At 35.6% G+C, this 22,549-nt stretch overlaps 1 protein-coding gene across 1 annotated transcript in view; it reads left to right on the top strand.

Annotated features, from left to right (window-relative positions):
* Positions 1-11,878, top strand: part of LOC148954336 (chymotrypsinogen A-like) — a 186,158-nt gene extending 174,280 nt beyond the window's left edge. The window contains exon 7 of the mRNA XM_089086266.1: positions 8,236-11,878. Coding sequence (XP_088942392.1) covers positions 8,236-8,415 — 180 coding nt within the window. The 3' untranslated portion in view covers positions 8,416-11,878. The remainder of the gene's footprint in view (positions 1-8,235) is intronic.
* The last annotated feature ends 10,671 nt before the right edge of the window (positions 11,879-22,549 follow it).

The following is a 22,549-nucleotide window of genomic DNA, read 5'->3' on the forward strand; positions in this document are numbered from 1 at the left end:
TTAGCCAGTAGTAAATTTTGAAGTAAAGGATTAAAAAAACGACAAGTAGGAAGTTGAGATGGCAGGTATGGTCTCCTTGACATATATTTTTTTTTTTTTTTTTGTATACAGATATTCCTACTTTTAAACAAGTCGGAAGAAGACTGCATGCAATTGTGGATCACGCTATTTAAAGATTTTTGTTGTTTTGCATCAAGAACTTTGAATTGAAACGGTGAATCATCCGTGGTAAGCCTGTCAACTCGTCACATTAAGTGAATGACCGATTTTTTAAACAATAAGAAAAGGAAATGAATAATAAATACGATGTGAATGTTGTTCATCCAAGCGTGCTTCATTTAGGCTTTGTTCACACGAATCTTAGAAAAAGGTCACTGGTGACCTTTTTTATAGTGGTAAAACTATAAAAAAGGTCACCTTTAAAACTTTTTATAGTGGTAAAACAAAGGCTAGCTGTAGATTTACATACCTGCGTAAAAACGGCTTTGTTGCGTTTTCTCTCAGATAACGCCTGTTTTTTCTGAATATGCAGGCGCCACTGTTCAATCGCCGCTTGAAACCTTTTAACTGAGCCACAGAAAAACGCATGTGCTAGAACCCAAGGTTCAAGCATGAAAAGCAGACGCTATCAAAATTATAGTTCCTTTAATGTGCCACTCATGATAAGTGGCGATGACATTACCACTTTTTCAAAACCAGCCACATTGCCACAATTTCTCTTTTTTGTGTATTTACTAGCTATTTAATTCCACTTTATGTTCAATTTAAAACTTATTACATAATATGGAAGTCTTGTGTAGTATTTTGATAACTATCAACTAAATTTTGCCTTTCTAGAAAATGACCCATGACTCGTACAGTGACGTCATTTCAATCTTTCTTTGGGGGAAGGGGGGCAAGAACAAGATGTTAAATCAATTATAAAACTAGCAAAAAATACTTGGAATGTTTCCTTAACCAAGCACCTCAAGTACTACGTCAGAATCATAAAAAAAAATTGGTGAATCATCGAAAGAATATAGGAATATTCGCAAAAAGAAACCTGGAATCTTAGGAGGTACACGGGCCCAAAAGCTTACACTTGCGCACATGCCTTATCATCAGTTCATCACTCCTTTTCTATGAGAACCCGTATATATTTTAGAAGGACACCATTTCTAGACATAGCATTAGGCTACTTATACTTTCTGTCGTGACTGTCTCATTTGTAGTTCCTAGGTCTTACGATGCACCCTAACTTTAGCATTTTTGTGCTTCGCAAATGAGCTTCACTTATTCTCTTATCAACGCTATTCTGCAGAAGTAGTCGGCCTATACTTAATTTAGAATAATTTTAGATTTTCTTGATTTTGTTTAATAAATATATGTATTTAATAATACGCTAATTTACATTAAGTTTTTTAAAGTAATTTGATAAAACTTAATCGTTACATGTAAAATTCACCGCTTTGATCCCACTTTTCCTTGTTCTATTCAAAATTCACCAGCATAAATTATTTTATTATTCTTTTTAGAAGAGGCCAGAAATTAATTATTCTTCGCCGGGGATATCAATTAAAATTTTGTTTCTAATCTCACCAACTTAAGAAATCTCCACAACTTTTGCACATAATTTACGAACATCCAAAAAGCTAGGGAGATATAGCACCTTTTTTCTACAGTTGTCTTGATCGTTCGAATTTTCAATTGTTTTTCCTCGAGATTGCACTATTCTAAAAATGGGATTTTTTTGCAAAAGGCTTAGGGGCTAGGGGGCAGTAGCCCTCTAATATATTGGATAATACATTATATTATATGTTTAAACCTTGCTGTTATCTTCCATATAAAAAAATAATTTCTATTTATTTGACTTGTGGCCATTTTACATTTTGTTAAGCTGACCCAAATATAATACCCAACTCTCTATGCTAGAGTATTTGTTGCATTGCAATGGTTTCAAGAATGAAAACTGCCCTGATAAATATGCGCCTTTTAATTGTTCTTGGAGTCTCTTTTGGAAGGAGGGGGATCTCAAATGCCTAACCTGATTTCTCGGGTTATGATACCTATGGTTTTCACGGTGGTGCTCTTTAGACAAAATTTTCTGTTAAGGAATAATCTCAACCCCCATCTGCCTTCATAGAGGTAAACATTTGAGTTTGCAATTTGAAGGCCTGATTTATCACCCCCTCAGTGTCCATATTTGACTCTTAACATCAATATTCTTTCAAATGAATGGAGCTTAATGGATAAACCATCCCCCAGCCCCAATTTATTCCCACAAAAAATTGGAAAAATGGGGCTTAAAAATTCATGTTTTGAGGTTTTAGCAAACCCTTCCCCCTTAAAAAGAATGATCCAAGTGAATTCCACCTGTAGTTGGTAAGCAAATGCGGTGCTTCATAACCGTTAGCAATACTTCGAAAACATTCTATATAACATACCTTCGGTTTGTGTGGACTCTATTTACGTTTGGGAATGTTTAGCCACCGTGTGGCAGTATCGACTAAGAAGGTTTGAGGCTTTGTAAATAGCTTTGCGATAGTACTAAACCATTTGAAACATCAGAATTCTTGCTTGATATTAGACCAGTGTCGAAATTTTGTGGCCCAAATGGCAGACATCAGCACTTTGCTATATCACGCTCTCTCTTTTATTGCTTCAATAGAGCCCTAATACATTGGAGCTTGTTCGAATGATCGAATGATGGTTTTCTTTTCACCAATATCATTCCCTCCCCCCTTTTTTGAGGATCTTTACTATCTTTTTCATTAATAACACACATTGTTTTGTTCTAATGGGGTTTAGTGGTCACAATCAGGATTAATGAATTTGGTGCATTTCAAGTCAGGATTAAAATCGAATCCTTTGATGTCTATATTGTAATCAAATTTCCGTTCTATAGAGTTTCGGGTTCTATTGGCAGAGGTTGCTCCTTGTATTCTATAAGTGGCCATGAGCGGTTTCATCAGCAAAATCAAGCTTCTCAATTGATCCAATTTAGTTACTTAACTTTGAAAGCCTATATATCAAACATCCACGTACCCGTAAACTTAATTTGGATGGGTCTGGTGTTTTGAAGGGGACTTATAATTGAAAAAAGCAAAAAGAGACAAATCATAGGCAGCGCGACAGCGCTGCCCAAGTAAAAAACGATGTGGGCATAATATATTATTCATTTTTTCTTCTTCTTTCTCCATACCCGGGCACTTCGTATCGAAGGAGTTGTCGTAGAAACTTCGAAAAGGGCTCATTCGATTGGAAATTTGTAGTGGATAGTGCCCTTTTTAATATTCGAAAGTGATTTGAGGGCAACTAGCCCCCCCTCCTCCACGCCCATCATTCCCCCAAACACATCCAATCAAAATTTTTGAAAGTTCCGGATATTTTCTATCTGGAAATATCTCAAAATTTTGAGGGCTCATTCGATTGAAAATTCAAAGGGCTAGTGCCTTTTTTAATAGTTGAAAGTTTTTTGAGGGCAACTAACCCTCTCACGCCCACCTTTTCCCCAAACACATCCAATCAAAATTTTCAGATGGCCATTTTATTCAACGTAGTTGAAATTTTTGGAAATTAGGTCTTTAAGGATGGCAAACCATCCCCCCCTACAGCCCTCAGGGCAAGGGTTGTAAGTTTCTATGTGGAAATCAACTACGCTGAACAAAATGCCTATCTCAAAATTTTTATTGGATATGTTTGGGGGAATTATGGGTGTGGTGGGGGCTAGTTGCCCTCCAGTCACTTTCGACTATTAAAGAGAGCACTAGCCCTTTGAATTTCCAATCGAATGACCCTTTTTTGAAGTTTCTGCGACAACACCTTCTATAATAACCTTATATACCCCCAGGGCATAACTTACAACCCTTGCCCTGAAGGCTGTGGGGGAGTCTCTTCCTCAAAAGCATATTTTCTATCTGGAAATCAAATACGCTGAACAAAATGACTATCTCCAAAATTTTGCTTGGATGTATTTCGGGAAATGGTGGGCGTGCAAGGGGTGTTAGTTGGCCTCCAAAGGGCTCATTCAATTTCCAATTGAATGAGCCCTTTTCGAAGTTTCTACGACAACTTCTTCGATACGAAGTGCCCTGCTCTAAAGGGAAAAAAATATAAATGATACATTGTGCCAACATAGTTCTAATATGCCCCTAGGGCATAACTTAAAACCCTTTCCCTAAGGGTTGTGGGGGAATGTCTTCATCAAAAAGATATTTTCCATCTGTAAGCCAGCTACGCTGAACAAAATGACTATCTACAATTTTGATTAGATGGGTTTGGGGGAATGATGGGCGTCGGGGGCAAAATGTCCTCCAATCACTTTCGACTATTAAAAAGCGCACTAGCCCTTTTGAATTTCCAATCGAATGAGCCTTTTTTGAAGTTTCTACGACAATGCCTTCTATAAATACCTTATATGCCCCCAGGGCATAACTTAAAACCCTTGCCCTGAGGGGTGTGGGGGATTGTCCTCCTCAAAAAGATATTTTCTATCTGGAAATCAACAACGCTGAACAAAATGGCTATCTCAAATTTTTGCTTGGATGTGTTGGGGGGAATGATGGGCGTGGGGGGGGGCTAGTTGCCCTCCAATCACTTTCGACCATGAAAAAGGGTACTAGCCCATTGAAATTCCAATGGAATGAGCCTTTTTTGAAGTTTCTACGGCACCTTCTTCTCTAAAAACCTTGTATGCCCCCAGGGTCCCGAGGGTTGTGGGGGAGTGTCCTCCTCAAAAACATATTTTCTATCCGGAAATATCTCAAAATTTTGAGGGATCATTCGATTGGAAATTCAAAGGGCTAGTGCCCTATTTAATAGTTGAAAGTGATTTGAGGGCAACTAACCCCCCTCTCACGCCCACCTTTTCCCCAAACTCATCCAATCAAAATTATTAGATAGCCATTTTATTCAACGTAGTTGAAAGTTTTGGAAATTAGGTCTTTAAGGATCACAATCCACCCCCCCCCCCCACAACCCTCAGGGAGAGGGTTGAAAGTTATGCCCTGGGAGCATGTAAGGTTTTTAAAGAAAGCAATGTTATAAAAACATCAAAAAGGGCTCATTCAACTGAAAATTGAAAGGACTAGTGCCCTTTTAATAGTCAAAAGTGATTGAAGGGCAACTAACCCTATCTCACGCCCACCATTTCCCCAAACAATTCCAATCAAAATGAACAAAATATCCGTTTGGTTTAACATAATCAGTAATTCGGAAAATTAGGTCTTCTAGGAGCATAACTCAATCAAACCCCTCATCGAAAGGGTTGTAAGTTATGCCCTGGGGTTATATAAGATTCATATAGAAAGTTGTTGTAGAAATTTCAAAAGGGGCTCATTTAATTGGAAATTTAAATTGCCCTTTTTAATTGTCGAAAGTGAGTGGAGAGTAATTAACCCCCCTCTAACGCCCACCATTTCCCCAAACACATTCAATCAAAGCTTAGATATATCCATTTTGTTCAACGTAGTTGAAAGTTCTGGAAATTATGGATTTAAGGATGACAAACCCCCGAGAGTCCCCAGGGCAAAGGTTGTAAGTTATGTCTTGGGGGCATATAAGGTTTTTAATGATAGAGTTTTCTTAAAAACTTCAAAAGGGGCTCATTCAATTGGAAATTCAAAGGTCTAGTGCCCTTTTTAATAGTTGAAAGTGATTTGAGGGCAACTAGCCCCCCTCTCTCGCCCACCTTTTCCCCAAACACATCCACTCAAAATTTTTAGATAGTTATTTTGTTCAGTGTTGTGGATTTCCAGATAAAAATTATGTTTTTGAGGAGGACACTCCCCCACAGCCCTCAGGGCAAAGGCTATAAGTTATGCCCTGGGGGCATATAAGGTTTTTATAGAACGCGTCGTCGTAGAAACTTCAAAAACGGCTCATTCGATTGGAAATTGAAAGGGCTAGTGCTTTTTTAATAGTTGAAAGTGATTGGAGAAAGACTAACGCCCCTCTTACGCCCACCATTTTCCCAGACACATCCAATCAAAATTTTGAGATAGCCATTTTGTTCAACGTAGTAAAAAGTTCTGGACATTAGATCTTTGAGGATAACATCCCCCCAGCCCTCAGGGCGAGGTTTGTAAGTTATGCCCTGGGGGCATATAAGGTTTTTATTGAAAGAGCTGTCGTAGAAACTTCAAAAGGGCTCATTCTATTGGAAAGTGAAAGGGCTAGTGCCTTTTTTAATGGTTGAAAGGGATTGGAGAAAGACTAATGCCCCTCTCACGCCCATCATTTTCCTAGACACATCCAATCAAAATTTTGAGATAGCCATTTTCTTTAACGTAGTTGATAGTTCTGGAAATGAGGTCTTAGAGGCTGACAGCCACCCTCACAGCCCTTAGGGTAAGGGTTGTAATTTATGCCCTGGGGGCATATAAGGTGTTTATAGGAAGTGTTGTCGTAGAAGCTCAAAAAGGGCTCATTCGATTGGAAATCGAAAGGTTTAGTGCCCTTTTTAATAGTCAAAAGTGATTGGAAGGCTTGACATTTTTATAGTAAAGATCTATGTGGGTATAATGTATTATTTTGTCGTTGTTGTTTAGACCAGGGCACTTTGTATCGAAGGAGTTGTCGTAGGAACTTCGAAAAGGGCTCATTCGATTGAAAATAGAAAGGGCTGATGCCCTTATTAATAGTCGAAAGTGATTGGAGGGAAACTAATCCCCCTCCCACGCCAACCCTCCCATTTGACTTTACGTTTAAAAACTAAATGTTGCCATAAGATTAAATCAAAATGCACTGTGTTAATGCTAATTCCCAATAAGGCATCTCAGTAGTATCCCAAGAACGACTGAGGGTATTATGTTCAAACTTTCGGTGCTGCTTCTGCTCTTAAAATTTAACCAAATCAAAATAGCATAAGTTTATCCAAGCTATCAAAGAAAGCGAACAGATTTTTTTGCGAATGGTATCAAGTTTTCTATTTCAGGTCAACTAGAGGAGATATGAAACTAAATTAAACTCTACTATTTGTGTTCAGATTTTAAAGAAAGTTTATGTTGTTAAAAATTGCTGAAAATTTTTCTCCGGCGTACAAATAGCAGGCCAAACTATAAATTCTTTAAAAAATCGAAAAGATTTAAAGTATTATTTTCTTTTTCCCTGAAAAGACTATGTCAATATGAAACGAACAGAAATTATTAAAAAAAAATTCCACAAAATAAGTTTTTCAAATAAAAGTAAAGAGCACCATTAAACAAAAAATGAGCAAAAATAAAATCAAATAGTCTACCAAGCGCGAAACTACCACAAATCAGCTTTGATAATTAAGTGAAACCCAACACGAACAGAAATTACAATAAATAACCGAGTCAAACTCAAAACGAGCAGAAATTAACATAAATGGGGCTCAAAACCCCTATGCCTTCCAATGGCCAGAACATAATTTGCACTTTACTGAAAAAAATACAAATGAATGTGCATTTTCAGTTTAATATACATATACTGATATTTAGGAATCAAAATGTTAATATTATTTGATTTATTAAAGTTATAAAAGTAAAAACATTTTCAGTAAAGTGCAAATTATGTTCTGGCCTTGGGAAGGTATTGGGGTTTTGAGCCCAACTCATGTTACTTTCTGCTCGTTTTAAGTTTGACTCGGTCATTTATTGTAATTTCTGTTCGTTTTGGGTTTCATTTTTGCTCATTTTTTGTTTAATGGAGTTCTTTACTTTTCTTTGAAAAACTTATTTTGTGGGAAAAGTTTTTTAAATTAATTATTATGAAAGATACTATGAATAAAAAAGTAGAATCGTAAAAATTTTTCAAATTTTGATTGAAGGATACGGATACAAATACCCCCAGCTTGCACCAGCTCACCTTCTTAAAGACTAGTCAACTTAAATACTTTATTAACTCTTTATTGACAAGTTATCGAACCTCGGCTAAGAAAAGAAAAACCTTGTAGTGATATTTTTTTTCAAAACTCGAAACCCTGTCTATGGTTACTAACTCGAAAGAAAATAGAGAAGTATAAAGAAATATGTGGGTTACCCATGTGTTTCTATGTTTTTTTCTAATAATCCCTTCTTGTACGAGCCACTGCTGTCTTATTTTGGTTTTAGACCTCTCGAAATTATAACTTTAAGGGAAATGGAAACTTCCTGGATGGGTGTAACGAGAGAGGATTTAAATAGATTGGGATGGAGGAGAAGCATGCGCTGCTGTGTTGGCCTCACGTGGCTTGGTTCTGCGGTGAGTTATTAGTAGTAGTAGTAGTAAATTATAACTAATCTCTATATTTTTTAGGGCGATGGTGGTGGACCACTGGTTTGTGAAAAAGAAGGACAATGGTACCAAGTAGGTGTTGTTAGTTTCGGCATTGGATGTGGCAGAAATGGCCTACCTGGCGTTTATACTCGTGTGGCCATGTTTGATCGTTGGGTTCGTGAAACGATTAAAGCTTTTAGAAAGTTGCCGAAGTCTTAGAAAGTCGTAAAAAAAAAACGCAATGAATTAATGTGAGCGACATTAAGAACAAAAACCATGTTATGATTTATTACGGAAATCCTCAATGTATTGTCAGAAAATGAGGCTTTGTTAATATCGTATTTTTGGCCTGAATTTACAATTAAGTCTGTGAAATTGAGTGAGCTGTTTTAAACGACTACTAAAGGACAAAGAGTTTAATGCTGTTACAGAAGGAGGATATATTGTTTAAGGTTACTGTTGCTTAAGTCACTTATTGTTTAAGTTATTTTGACTTATTCTTTAAACTACTGGCCTAAGTTTACTCTTTCTACAGTCTGTTACGAAATTAAGTGAACCATTTCATGCAGAGGTGAAGTCATAGCCTGAAACTTAGAGTTTAAGATTGTGAAGCTTTAAGACAGTACTGCTTAACCTCGCAGTTGTTTCAGTTAAGTTAGCAAATTCCTTAAGTATGTCTAAGCTTACTGTTTATACTATTTGTTCAAAAATCGAGCGATCTATTTTAGATGGTCACTAATGGTTCAAGAATTTAAGACCGAAAAACTTAGACAGTTATAATGCACAAGTTTACCTTTCTTAAGTTAATTAATCGAATTTATGCTTACATTGTTTGTTGTGAGGTTTAGAAAACTGTATTGCTTTCAAATATCTTGGAACGTCATATTTTGTTACTGCATTTTACTCCTATCCCTGTGACAGAGTCCAAATTCATTCCTATCCCTGTGAAAATATCCCGATGATTTGACCTAGTTTGCTGTATCTAGAAGAAAATTGTCTAGAATTGAGTTTTCACTAATATTAATAGCAGCCTTTAAGAAGAATATATTCTTATATCTTTTTAGTATTGCCATCTCTATCCCTGAAAAAAACATTAATTCTCATCACGTTTAATTAGCTTAATAAGAATGAAGTTTTAAGCGGGTATTCTACAATAGCACTCAGCAGCAATTTACAAAAATATAGTGGTGCCAAGAGATTTTTTCGATTATTTTAATAACGACGCAAAAAATGGAATTTTTCAACACAGACTCTTTTTTTATTGAAAATACCGTGGTATTTTTTAAAATCTTTAGTAAATTTCCCCTTTTATGTAATTCGCCCCTCAGTTTGGTTTGGTTTTTCTTTTTTCCTTTACATTCATTCTTGATATTGCCAAGTTTTAGCCTCTTTTATATATTTTTAATCTGCTAAATGGATGCCCAGTACTACCCAGACATTTGCAATTTACAATTTTCATCTCTTACATTGCTCAAAAAAATTATTACGTCATCAGCTATATCACTACTTTGTATTTAAATTGATCAAATGTTGAATTGGATTTTACTAAAAAGTGTTTATGTGCTTAGGACAAAGATTTTTTCTTTCGTTTTTTTAGTGAGGCTTAGTAACTTGTTTTTTTTTCAATCACCCAAAAGTGGGTAGTCACATTTTGAAAATATATTACAAAACAAGCGACAAAATAGAGCCGAATCAAAGTGAAACATTTGATAAAAGTAGGCAACTCTCTAGCCACGTTGCTTCCCGAAGTCACAGAGCCCGGGGCAACAGTGGCGTAATTTTTTCAAAATCCTGGAGGGGGAGGGGCAAAGTTGGGGCCAATTTTCCCAAATCAAGTGAAAATGACTGTTAAAACTAAAAAATAAGCCATTTAGTACAATAGAAAAAAGATATACTATAGAAAACACACCTTTTTCTCTGTATACTTGAAATATGCAGACTTATCTTAATTTTAACAGTTTTTTTTGCAGAAACTAAATTTCAACTGGGGGGGGGGGAACTTAGGTCTGGAGGGGACAAACTTGGGTCAGTTGGTGACAGTTTTATCATTTGCCTGATCAACCCTCGCCCAACAGAGCTTTTTATTATTGATTGCAATAAATTGCAATAACTTGTTGACTAAGTGTAATTATTGTGCTTAGCTGAACGCAGTTTGAACTTCAATATGAATTTCTTAAGCAAATAAAAGTCTTGCAAACCCTTTGAACCTTTACAACTAACCAAAAGTTTTGTTAGCTCATGCTGATAAATAAGTATTTCAAGAATTTTCTATCTGTAAAGGACGAATTGCAGCTTATTGAGCTATGAAGCAAAATAAGCACATTAATTACAATACGTTCAAACAAGTGCCTTTTAAGGCATATCATTATTGCAACTGACTATTGAACAAAAAAAAAAAAATTAAAATCGATTACAATAAGCTTATTGAACGGGGGACACATCAAAAATCATCAGCCATAATGTATTTCAGTGAAATGCAAAGTCGGCTGTGAGGATCGTCCACTCTTACTGTTTCATTGCATATTTCATCAATGTTTTATTGTGTTTTATCAAATGTTAGGTGATGACTCTTCTCTAGAAAAATGAAAACTTTACATCAAAAAGAAATTCATGCAGGGGGGAGGGAACTCTGAGCACATGTCCTTTGCAATACCTTGAATTGTTTTCAGCTTTGCTTGTAATCTCTTATAATTTTCATGTAATTCGCATGTTTTTGGCGTCTTTCAAGTTCGTCCCTCCCCAATAACGTCCCTGTAAATTTGTCTACTTGGAAGATCGGGACATTCACTCCTTTATCTTATTCAAACTTCTGTGAATTCGTAGGAAAATTTTCCATTTAGCAATTTTTAGGAAACAGAAGCTTCTTTTCCTGGAAAGGATTCTGCCCTTCTTTGGTTTAACATCTTCGGGGCTCAAAAGCCTGTGCAGAATTTTTTTTTTTTCATTAAAAAGATAAGCGAATCATTATTCTAGCATTATCTTGTTTATAATATATAATTTAATAACCTCAATTCATTATGTTGTAGGACATGCCCAAGTTATGGTTAGTGTTTTGATGTTTCACATTTTTCCTAAAGCATTGATATAGTTATACCTTGTGTAAATATGAGGGTTCTTTTTTATAGTTGATAATGTTGAAAATTATGGTAATGTTTTTGCTATATGACATTTTTTGTACCGTATGTAGATATAATGGTATTTATTATTATTTTGTCTGTATGTCATTTACGTTTCAAAACCTGTTCGTATATTTATGTAAAAAAAAGTTTGTTTTATAATATTCTTTGCTTAGCCTTTTTAATTCATGTAAGTAAAAAATTGATGGATAATGCCTACTTCATGCTAAAATAGAATGTTAATTTAAAAAATTATAGTACGTTTGTTTCCACTTTCACTCCCCCCCACTCCTCGAAATAAAAAAAATCAAAATACTACACAACAAATCGACTAAAAATCTTGAAAAGCAGAGGAATTTTCCAAAAAAGTGGAGGGGGCTCTAGGCATCATTTTAGTTTTTTTTTGGGGGGGGGGTACCTTTTAGACGAGAATTTTAGTGGAATTATCCATCTCTTCTCTCTGTCTCAGTAAAAATGCATTTTAATGTTGATAGTATAAGCAGATTGATTGATAAGTGTATTCAAAGTAAAAGAGTCAAAATGCAAAAAAAAAAACGAAAACAAAATTAAACATCAACGGAATACAGGTGTAAAAGTGCTAAGTTGATTTTTGTCGTTGAATCAAGACATTATCAACAGATGCTCGTATTTTTTTTTTTTTTGTTTAATTACATGAGAATCCATAGAATTCCAATATGTCCGGGAAAAGCACAATTATATTGTCTAACAAGAAATCGCCTTAAAGGTGTCCTGTCTATAGAAGAGAGAATAGACATCCAAATCTTGAAACTACCCCGACAGGTAAAAAAACACTTCTTAGTTCTATTTAGTAAGTCACACTGGCAAAGCGGTGTTAAGGATTTCAAAAAAGAGAGAGAGCAAACAATTCATCCAAATAGGTTCTTGTTTTTTTCTTTACTATAATACTGAATCTCTTTTTCACTGCATCTGCTTTTGTCATCAGATTAAAAAAATATGTTGTTTCATATCAAAGAAAAACCGATGTCCAAACTTCAAATGACCGAAGACTATATTAAATTTGAGGAGGCAAACACCCCCTCTCTTTATGTTACTATTTTTCTTAGCATTACTGAAACCTCATTTGAATGCTATTTGGCAGATAAAATAAATGAATTAGACACACAACTGTGAGAATAGTTGGTAGCAGGAATATGTTTAGCTACAGTTTAAACTACCCTTTTTGTTTTCCTAAATTTGTTATGTTTTCCCGGTGAAGTTTCAATGTGATAATTAGAGCAGGTATTGTGTCTTTTTTATGTGTTTATAAGCCATCTTTGGATTTATTTTGGTTCGCTATTAAAAACATTTTTTAAATATTAGTTTCTTTTACTTTCCACAGCTTAGAACATACTTGGCTTTTGTCTAGCATAGTGTAAGCAGTTACTTTTGGAAATAGCTTCCTTTAATATTTTAAAGACAGCCGTTTGATGGATAGCTTGATTAGTAAGACTTCCAGAGGTTTTCAGGAATTATAATCTAAGCTAATTTGCTAAAATTGAATTCACCTGATTTTGCATCTGTCTTTAAAATATGTAAGAAATAGAAATATGAAATATGTAAAATGAAACACGTAAAATATTTAAGGTTTACGCTCTCTTCCGAGTCTTTTGAAACGGGCATAACAACTAGGCACACTGCATAGGTTTTCAAGGGGTCAAGAGTTGCCCAAAACCCTGTCTCTAGCCTTTTTGCATAGAATTTCTTGATTTGCTGAAAATAATCTGAGGATATATATATCTTGTAGAGACGAGACATATCTCCTCTAAATAGTGTCCCTAAGTGAGAAGGACAAGTCATATAGAGTAGTTTTATAGCTGTTCTCTAAAGTTATTTCCTACAATTTAACTTACTTCAAATCGTATAGGTTTTTTTCATCTTCAGCTATCGCATACTGATTTCTTTCCATCCTTGAGAAATAAGACGATCATGGCTTGTTTTTTACATTTAGATAGAATAATCTCAGTACTCTATATCTTTGACAGTAGTTTAAAAGGTGATTTTTTGATAGCCTTTCCGCCGTACTTAAGGAGTTCAGGTGGGATTTCATTGTGGACAGCTGCTTGTCTGTTCTTTAAGCACTTAAGAGCAACGTCAACTTCATCATAAAGAATTGGACCTGAATATATATACTGAATAGAATTCAAGTTAAAAATTGCTTTCACAGCATGGTTGTCGATCTTGAATTTCGCGTCGAAAATGGTAATAGTAACGAAAATATATCGTAACGAAAAGTGTTGTCATCACTGATGTTCACGTCAGGTGAATTTGAACTACACGTCAACCATAATTCATTTTACGTTAAAATAAAAGTTCAAAATAGGCATAAATCCTTTTTAATAGACAGTGTATAGAAATTCACAAAAAATACCAGATATTTCGGTCACATATACGGTGATGACGTATATGTGATCAGTTTTACTACTGATAACTGATATAGTATCAGTTTTACTACTGATGACGGTCACTGTATATGTGACCGAAATATCTGGTAATTTTTGTGAATTTCTATACACTGTCTATTAAAAAGGATTTTATCCCTATTTTGAACTTTTATTTTATTGTCATGGAAAGGCAGTGTGGTCTCCGAAATTATCTAATTCATTTTAGAAAATATATAAATAGAATAAGTCAAAACTTAGTTAAAAAAAGAAAAACAACAAAAAATGGAAAAAACAACATAGAATTAATGACTAGTTTTCTTGGTTATTATGCAATTCAACATAACTCGGAACAAAACTCTTGCGACATCTTTCATCCTTAGCAGGGACAGGCGTCAATTTGAAGACATTTTGGGACTTTATACGGGATGGTCTTTTCTGGGTGGGAAGGTGGTGTTCGGGGATGATGGAACGTAATCGAGGAACAGACCAGGGTCTTGGTACCGAAACGGAGGCACAGGAGATTCCTTGTTGCGACCAACGTGGTGAGTTCAAACCTACCTAGTAGATAATGACACGGAGCCTTCCCATCGCCATTTATGATCCTAAGTGCTCGTTTTTGGACGTCTTCTGTCTTATAAATATGCTCTGAAAAAAGACCGAAATGCTACACTAGTTAAGCATACTTTAGTATTGGCCGGCTGAAAAATAAAAGGCCCGTTTTTTTAGCACTAAGATCTTACATCTAAGATCTTACATCTTTCTGCAAAGATTATCGTTTTTTAACTCATCTTTGTTCTAAGATCTTACAGCTCACTGATGTTAGCAAAAAGTGTGAAGACCGCCACTGTTTTGCAATGTAGAACAATGATGAGAGAACTTTGATGATCTACTCATCATAGTTGTCAGACCGCTGATCAGAGCAGAATGATGAAAGACGTTTGCACAAAAACGACCAAAGATGTAAGATCTTTGTTCAAAGATTTCACTTTTAAGCGTTTTCTGACAAAAGATGTAAGATCTTAGCAGATTGACGAGTGAAAAACGGCCCTAAAGTTGGAAAAGATCCTTAAGGGGGCAAGAAAATTTCATCAGAAATTTTTACAGGAAAACTGAAGGGGGAGCTTGTTTGAGGATGTTTTGTACACGGGTATCCCACTTTATGTTACCAGTAATTGTCACCCCAAGTAGTTTAATGTGTGTGACAGAGATTTCGGGAGGAAGGGGCTTATGAAAGAAGGGGGTGATTGTAAAAAATTAACTGTCATAACTGACGATTTAATAGCCTTAGCTTCATCTTCGACAAAGAAGCTTCCTGTGTGAAATCGTCGAGTAATGTCATAATTGAGCTTTTAACGCTTCGTCAACAAACCTCAAGCGCAGACAGGTCATTCAAATACTTCCATAAACCTGTGAGATCAGTCATGAGGCTATTAATCATTATAAGGTATAAAATGGGACCCCAAAAAAGATGGGAAGGGGGTCAGATAAATATTTTTATATTTATACACTTGAAAAGGATTTGTTAAAAAGAGGCAACAATTTTAACTAAAAAAAGACTCACTTGAAAATCAGCAGTTTGTCTACAAGGATATTGTGGTCAATTAGCTCGGTTTTCAAGGTTTTTAAGAATGAAGTCAAGAAGACTAACAAGGTAATGTGAGATAGATGTCTCCCTCAGGTTTCAAAACCTGAATGAGTGTTCAGGTTTCAAACTAAACTTGAGATTAAAGTGGAGTGTATCTGGGATGTCAAGGGGTTCTTGCAGGATGTTTTGGCTGAAAATACCAGCAAAGTATTGTCCCCACCGTTCCGTCACTTCTTTTTGACTGGTCAGAAGCTGACCATTTATGTCTTTCACAAACGGTCAGCCTTCTGTTCGGGTGCCTGCTATCTTATTGGTTAACATAAATACAGTTCTACTGTCTTCATGACCTGCAGCTCGTTTGGTTTCTGTGGCTAGGTTCTCAGTATATACTATTTTGCCCCCCCCTTGCAGACTAATTTATCCACTCTTTTATATTGTTCTTTCAAAACATAGTGATTATGGTTATTGCAGAGATAACTAAACGATTGTTTTTCAACAAGCACTTTAATATCCATTTTTTTCTGTAAAAACTTCCAAGTGGATCACTAGTTTACTTTTCTTTTATACATATCTTATATCCAGCCACTTCGATAGCAACATCTTTAATATGCTGCGTCACTCCCAAAGTCCCTAACTTCTCTGTCCATTGTAATCTTCAAGTTCCAGATCGGCAGATTTATTTTCCAGTGCAAGATCATAATTCCCTCCAGAGCCATGTTATGTAGCTTTTAAGCTTTAAACTTTTAAACATAAACTAAGTTTTCGTCTCAAACTTCAGCTTCACAAGCTAATGGTCTGAGAAGCAGTTTATGCTGTTCTGGGTCTTGCCATTAGGAGAATTCCAAGTATATTTATGAACCGTATCGTTCGGGAACCAAGTACTTCCAACAATAAATTAGTTAAATTGACTGTTTAATTTTAATTAATAATAGTTAATTTAATTTTTATTTTAATTTTAATAATTAATTAATTGGGTAAATAATGGATATCACAAAAGTGAGTGAGACACACACCATTTACGCTTTGGTCGCCAAGTCCATGTGCGCCAATCACTATGGGTGTGTATTGGACATCACTTCCAACCTTTGCGTTTAAGTCCCCACAAATCACCAGAATATTGTGTCAGTGGACTTTATGACCAACGTCGTCAAACAGCTGTCAAAAAGAATTTTTTCTGATTCATTTGCATCGTTAGAAGAGGCATACACCGCAGTGATAGTCATCTTGCTACAATAGTAAAAAAGCGTGCTCACATGATGCGGTCACTAACAGGCTCCCAGTCTAAGAGAAATTTCCTAGCTCTCTTAGCGATCATAACTGCCACTACAACAATTTTCACCCCTTCTTTTTCAGAAAACAACAGATGGTAATTTTTGCATTCAACAGTTCAAATTTTGGTATGCGTGTCTCTGATATGACAGCGATGTCATTATGGTGGTTTTCAAGGGTCTCTATGACGCTATTCATGCTGCCATGCTGTGTTTCCTGGTTCAAAAGTCTCAGGTTCCAGAATTTGATTCGGAAAATTCTGTCATAGTCAGAAATTGGGTCTGAGGAAGTGCAGTATTCGTCATCATTGGGTCAGTCCAATTTCAAAGGCAATTCATTACTGATTCCACAATGGCCAGGTTTTTATGGTGACAGGTTATTAACCTGTGGACCAACCAACATGGACTTGGGACCGTCAGTTACGACCCAAAAAAGTCACCAGAGAACTCATGGTAATCTCCCTGGCATACATAAATTGGGTTTGTTCTTTAAAATTGTGAAAATAATAGGGTCTGAACTGATACGAATTTTCTCATTCAGACTCCCGCAGCCCCAAATAATGCAATATCCTTCCTCAAAATCAATGCTCAAAATATTAGACAATATTCTGGAAGTACAAATAAATCGTCCATATAAACATTAAAGAGCTCAGGAAAAAGATCAAAAGAAGAGTATAGCATTTTTATTCGATGGTAAAACAACTGAAAGCTCCCGTATTGACTTTGTCCCGGGAGTAAATGCTTCAAATTTGTCCATAAGATCAAGTGTTATATAAAATTTCATTCTTAGATATAATAATGCTGCAGAATGTTAATATTGATGTTCAAATAAGAGAACTAACGCTGTAAGAGTTTAAATCGACCTTTTCAGAAATTTAGTTGCACATGATGCAAAAGAACCCAGCACCCTCACTAGGTTGAAGCTCTGGAAGCTTTTTATACAGCATTTTCCTCAGATGTCATTAGAAGTTGTTTCGGCACGGAAGATACTATCCATAGTAGGTATCAACGTGATAGAATAGAGGATATTTATCTGCACTGGACCAGCCAAACGATCGATTATTGCACCAAACAGGGTGAACAAATTTATTTTTAGCTCTGATACTTATGAGCTTGTCAAGGCCTTTAATGAATACCACTTTTACATTAAACCAAACTTTCAATCTTTTTTTTAAATATTTATTTCTTGGTTTTTCAGTAAAAATACCATTCGGATGAATAACTGAAGTAGATTTTTCCATGGCATTTATATTAGTGATATTTTATTGACTGATATCAACAGTATGTCAAAATTATCACTAAGATAGCTTGTGAGACATTTTTCAGTGCGAATAGGCTCAACACAATTTAAGTAAAATCCGAAGATGCGTACCGAGAAAATTTTGGCGTGCTGCCGAATACATTTCGGTTGTACAATGCCAAAGTTTTACAAGGGGCACTTTACAGAGTGCGCAATCGGTGCTCAAAATTGTCAACATAACCACGAAATTCTTTTCTGGCGTGGCTTTTGGCAGTACCTGCCCCTTCCCTTGGGAAGAGGTGGCACCCTTACCTCTCAACAAAATGGGAAGTTTAATGACAGGCAAACTAATGACAAGTTGAAAAGTATAAAATTTTAATAGCATATTTACAGTCAATCTTCATCATGTAAAAGACCCAAAGGGATAATCTTTAATCAGAATTAACTGATTAAATTTTTCCACTTGGCATAATAAGATTACATTTTAAGATTTTATTGATGGCTGCAAACACTGAGATACTAGAGCTTTTTTTTTAGCACTAAGATCTTACATCTAAGATCTTGCATCTTTCTCCAAATAATATCGTTTTTAACTCATCTTTGTTCTAAGATCTTACAGTTCACTACTGTTAGCAAAAAGTGTGAAGAACGCCACTGTTCCGCCATATAGAACAATGAGGAGAGAACTTTGATGATATACTCATCATTGTGCTCAGACCACTGATCAGAGCAGAATGATGAAAGACATTTGCATAAAAATGATAAAAGATGCAAGATCTTAAGGGCTAGGCATACGTAGCTGATTTCGGGAACCGATTTCAGCATCAGTGGACAAACGGTAACAGTAAGAAAAATTTGTTGAAATAAAAATTTATGGCGCAAAATTTTCAAAACAAAAAATCATGGACACAAATAGTCAACTGGAGTTTATTAATAATTGCTTGATTGATCTCAGCTTAATTCTCAGTTTAGATCCCATCTCAGTAGTGGGGTCTTTTACCACATATACTTCTGACTAACTATTTATTTGTATCCCCATTTTTTGGTGATGATCATGATGAAATTCAGTGCTAATTCTATAAATCGGCGCCGAAAACTAGAAAATTTTTCAAGCTCAAATCAACGCCAATTTCTTTTAAAATAGGCGCTGATTTGGAAATCGGCTACATGTGCCCAGCCCTTTAGTTCAAAGATTTCACTTTTAAGCGTTTTCTGACAAAATATGTCAGTTAAGGGCAAGACACACGTAGCTGATTTCGGGAACCGATTTCAGCATCAGTGAACGCTTCAAATTTATTGTGCAAAATTTTCAAAACAAAAAATCATGGACTCAAATGGTCAATTGGAGTTTACTAATAGTTGCTTGATTGATCTCAGCTTAGTTCTCAGTTTAGTTCCCAGCTCAGTAGTGGGGTCTTTCACCACAGATACCTTTGGCTGACTATTTGTTTGTATCCCCTTTTTTGTGATGATCATGATGAAAATCAGCGCTGATTTTGTAAATCGGTGCTGAAAACTAGAAAATTTTTCAAGCTCAAATCGACGCCGATTTCTTTTAAAATCGGCACTGATTTGGAAATCAGTTCCCGGAATGAACTACGTGTGCCAAGCCCTTAAGATCATAGTACATTGTTGAGTGAAAAAACGGCCCTACTCCCTACTAACGCTTTTTATTCGAAGAAGAAATAGAAGGAAGTTGCAAAAACAGCTTACTGCAAAGCCTATTATTACCTAAGCCTATTCAGTGTCAGAAGTGTTTCAAACTGGGACACACAACAAACAAATGCAATGAAATTCTCCAAGAGTGTAGTAATTGTAAATCTTTCCATCCTAAAGAGCTGACAACTTGCAACAACACTCAGCCTACATGCATCAATTGCAAAGGCCCACATAAATCTACAAATAAATCATTATGCCCTGCATACAAGAAAAGAGTTCTAACACTCCAAATATCAACAGAGAAGGCCATCCCATACCCCTTTGCAGCAATGGAAGCAAATGCTGCCCAACAATACCAAATACAGCCTGTAATGAAACCAACCAGAACCCCAAAGGCAAATGCTCCCAATGCATCAAGCACCCCATATAAAACACCATCTTCTAAGCCCCCTAGCTCAACTCTCTATCAGAAGGAATCACCAAGCCAACAAGCCTCCTTGTCCGGTAAGATGAGGTCAGCCTGGCCCTCCCTCCCAAGAAGAAACAAACCAGAAACACTACCAGGAATCAATCCCTTAACCAACAAACAGGATGCACTACCAAAAATGCAATCCCCAAATATATGCTTATTCATTCTAAACTCTAATGCAGTTCAGGCCATGAACATGCATCAACTACAGAAAACAAAAATTATTGCAGAATTGGCAAAAATCTACATCCCAGATGATATGCTCATTCAAGCAAAAAAAGATCTTGCTTTACTCTTAACAAAGCTGAACATTGATACACAGTCATATGAAGAATAAATCAATAACACAACATTTATCAATACTCCAATGGAATGTAAGATCACTCACAGAAAATAAGCTAAATGAACTAATATCATTTATGAATAATAATTCAATTAATATTGCCTGCCTCCAGGAAACTCATTTAACCCAAAATCAACAAATTAAGTCTCTGGGATATACTATCCTGAGAAAGGATAGATCTTCAGAGAGAAAAGGAGGTGGTGTAGCGTTATTAGTTAATAATAATATAAAATTTTGTGGCATCAATTTTCCAGATTTTGAAAATGATGTTGATGTAATTGGTATAAGTGTTTGGCTGAATAATTTAAAAACCTACATAATAAGCTTTTATAACCCTAATGGCCAAACTAAAGATGCCAAGGATTTCTTTAATTATATAAATAATTCTAATATGTTAAAAAATATCATTATTTGTGGTGATTTCAATGCCCACAGCCTTTTGTGGGGGAATAAACCAGCAAATAAAGCTGGTAAATTTATTGAGCATATGACTTCAAATAATAATGAATTAGTTGTTGCTACCCCTCCAAACCTGAATACTTATTTCAACCCCAAAAGTGGCAATTTCTCCACAATTGACCTACAAATTGTGTCTTTAAATTTTTTTAACAAAATTTACATAAATAAAATTGATACTCTATGTACAGACCACTTTGCTATAGTTTGCTCCCTAAATGAACCTGCTGAAACTTTATCTCATACATCCAAATATATCAACACTAAAGCAAATTGGTCTATTTTCCAAAATAAGCTAAATGATGAAATTACAAGTTTCACCCAAAGTTCATGCATTTCTAACACAACAGTTGACACACATGCTGAAGCGTTGACATCTTTACTAATAAATACAGCTAATCATGCTATCCCCAGGACAACACCTAAGAAAACATTTCCTAAACAAATTCCTAAAGCATGGTGGACAAATGAGTGCCTAAATAAATGGAGGATAAAAAAGGCAGCTAGGACAGAATTCATAAAAAAACCAACACCTACTACATATTTAAAAACATTACAAGCAGAATCTAATCTAAAAAGGACGATAATAGATGCTAAATATAAATACTGGAATAATTTTGCAAATAATCTCTCCAGAGAAATAAATGAGCCAATTATACATAAAATCATAAGCCACATATGTGGGAAAAAGACTTCTCCCAACCCACTCCTGTATGAGCTTATACATAATAATACCCATTATGACAATGATATTGAAACGGCTAACCTATTTGCAACTCTTTTTGTTAATAAGCTAACATCAAATAATCAAAGCAAACTGTCCACAATTCCTATGAACCCTAGTTACCAACCACGCCCAGGATCCGAGTACATAACTAATCCATTTTCAATCCAGGAATTGAATAATGCAATACATCATATTAGGTCCAAAACTAACAGTAGCTATGACAATATACACCCTACATGGATAAAGAATCTCACACCTTCATACAAACAAGAACTGCTAAATTGTTATAATCACGCTTGGGCATCTTCTAGGTTCCCCAATATATGGAAATGTTCGTCCCTCCTACCAATCCTAAAGAAAAATAAACCAAAATATAACCCTGAGTCTTATAGGCCCATAATGATTACACCTGTGATGGGGAAAATAATGGAGAAAATGATTTATCACAGACTCCTCTGGTTTGTTGAGAAAAATAACATGATCCCACACACTCAAACTGGATTCAGGAAATACCACTCCTCAACAGATGCTTTCATTTTGCTAACAAATGCAATAAATGAATCTTTCTCAAAAAATAATATCCTAGTGGCAGCTTTCCTAGATTTTGAAGGAGCTTATGACAATGTGAACCACCAAATCCTTTTAAATAAACTTGCAAACCTTGGAGTACCTCCTAAGCTAGTATCCTTTATTAAATCCTTCATAGAAGTGCGAAGTTTCATTGTTTGTGTTGGTTCAGCCTCTTCACCCCAAAATACAATATCCAAAGGCCTACCTCAGGGAGCAGTCCTCAGTTGCCTCCTTTTTGCCCTATATCTCTGGGACATGAACCTACCCCACACGAATCTACAATATGCTGATGATCTGGTGCTATGGTCATCTGGCAACACCTTTCAGATAGCACAGTCAAATCTGCAAAAGTCACTTTTACAGTTTGAAAAATTTTCTCAACATTCAGATTTACCCATTGCACCCACCAAGTCAAAAATAATCCAATTTCACTGGAAGCGAAACCATGTTAATGCAAAACTAACTCTAAATAAAACAACTATTCCAGAAGATAATAATAATAATTACCTAGGTCTCAA

The sequence above is a fragment of the Artemia sp. Qi Xiang Cuo genome, chromosome 3 (genome assembly GCF_049724085.1).
Source record: "Artemia sp. Qi Xiang Cuo chromosome 3, ASM4972408v1, whole genome shotgun sequence".
NCBI classification, from domain to species: Eukaryota; Metazoa; Arthropoda; class Branchiopoda; order Anostraca; family Artemiidae; genus Artemia; species Artemia sp. Qi Xiang Cuo.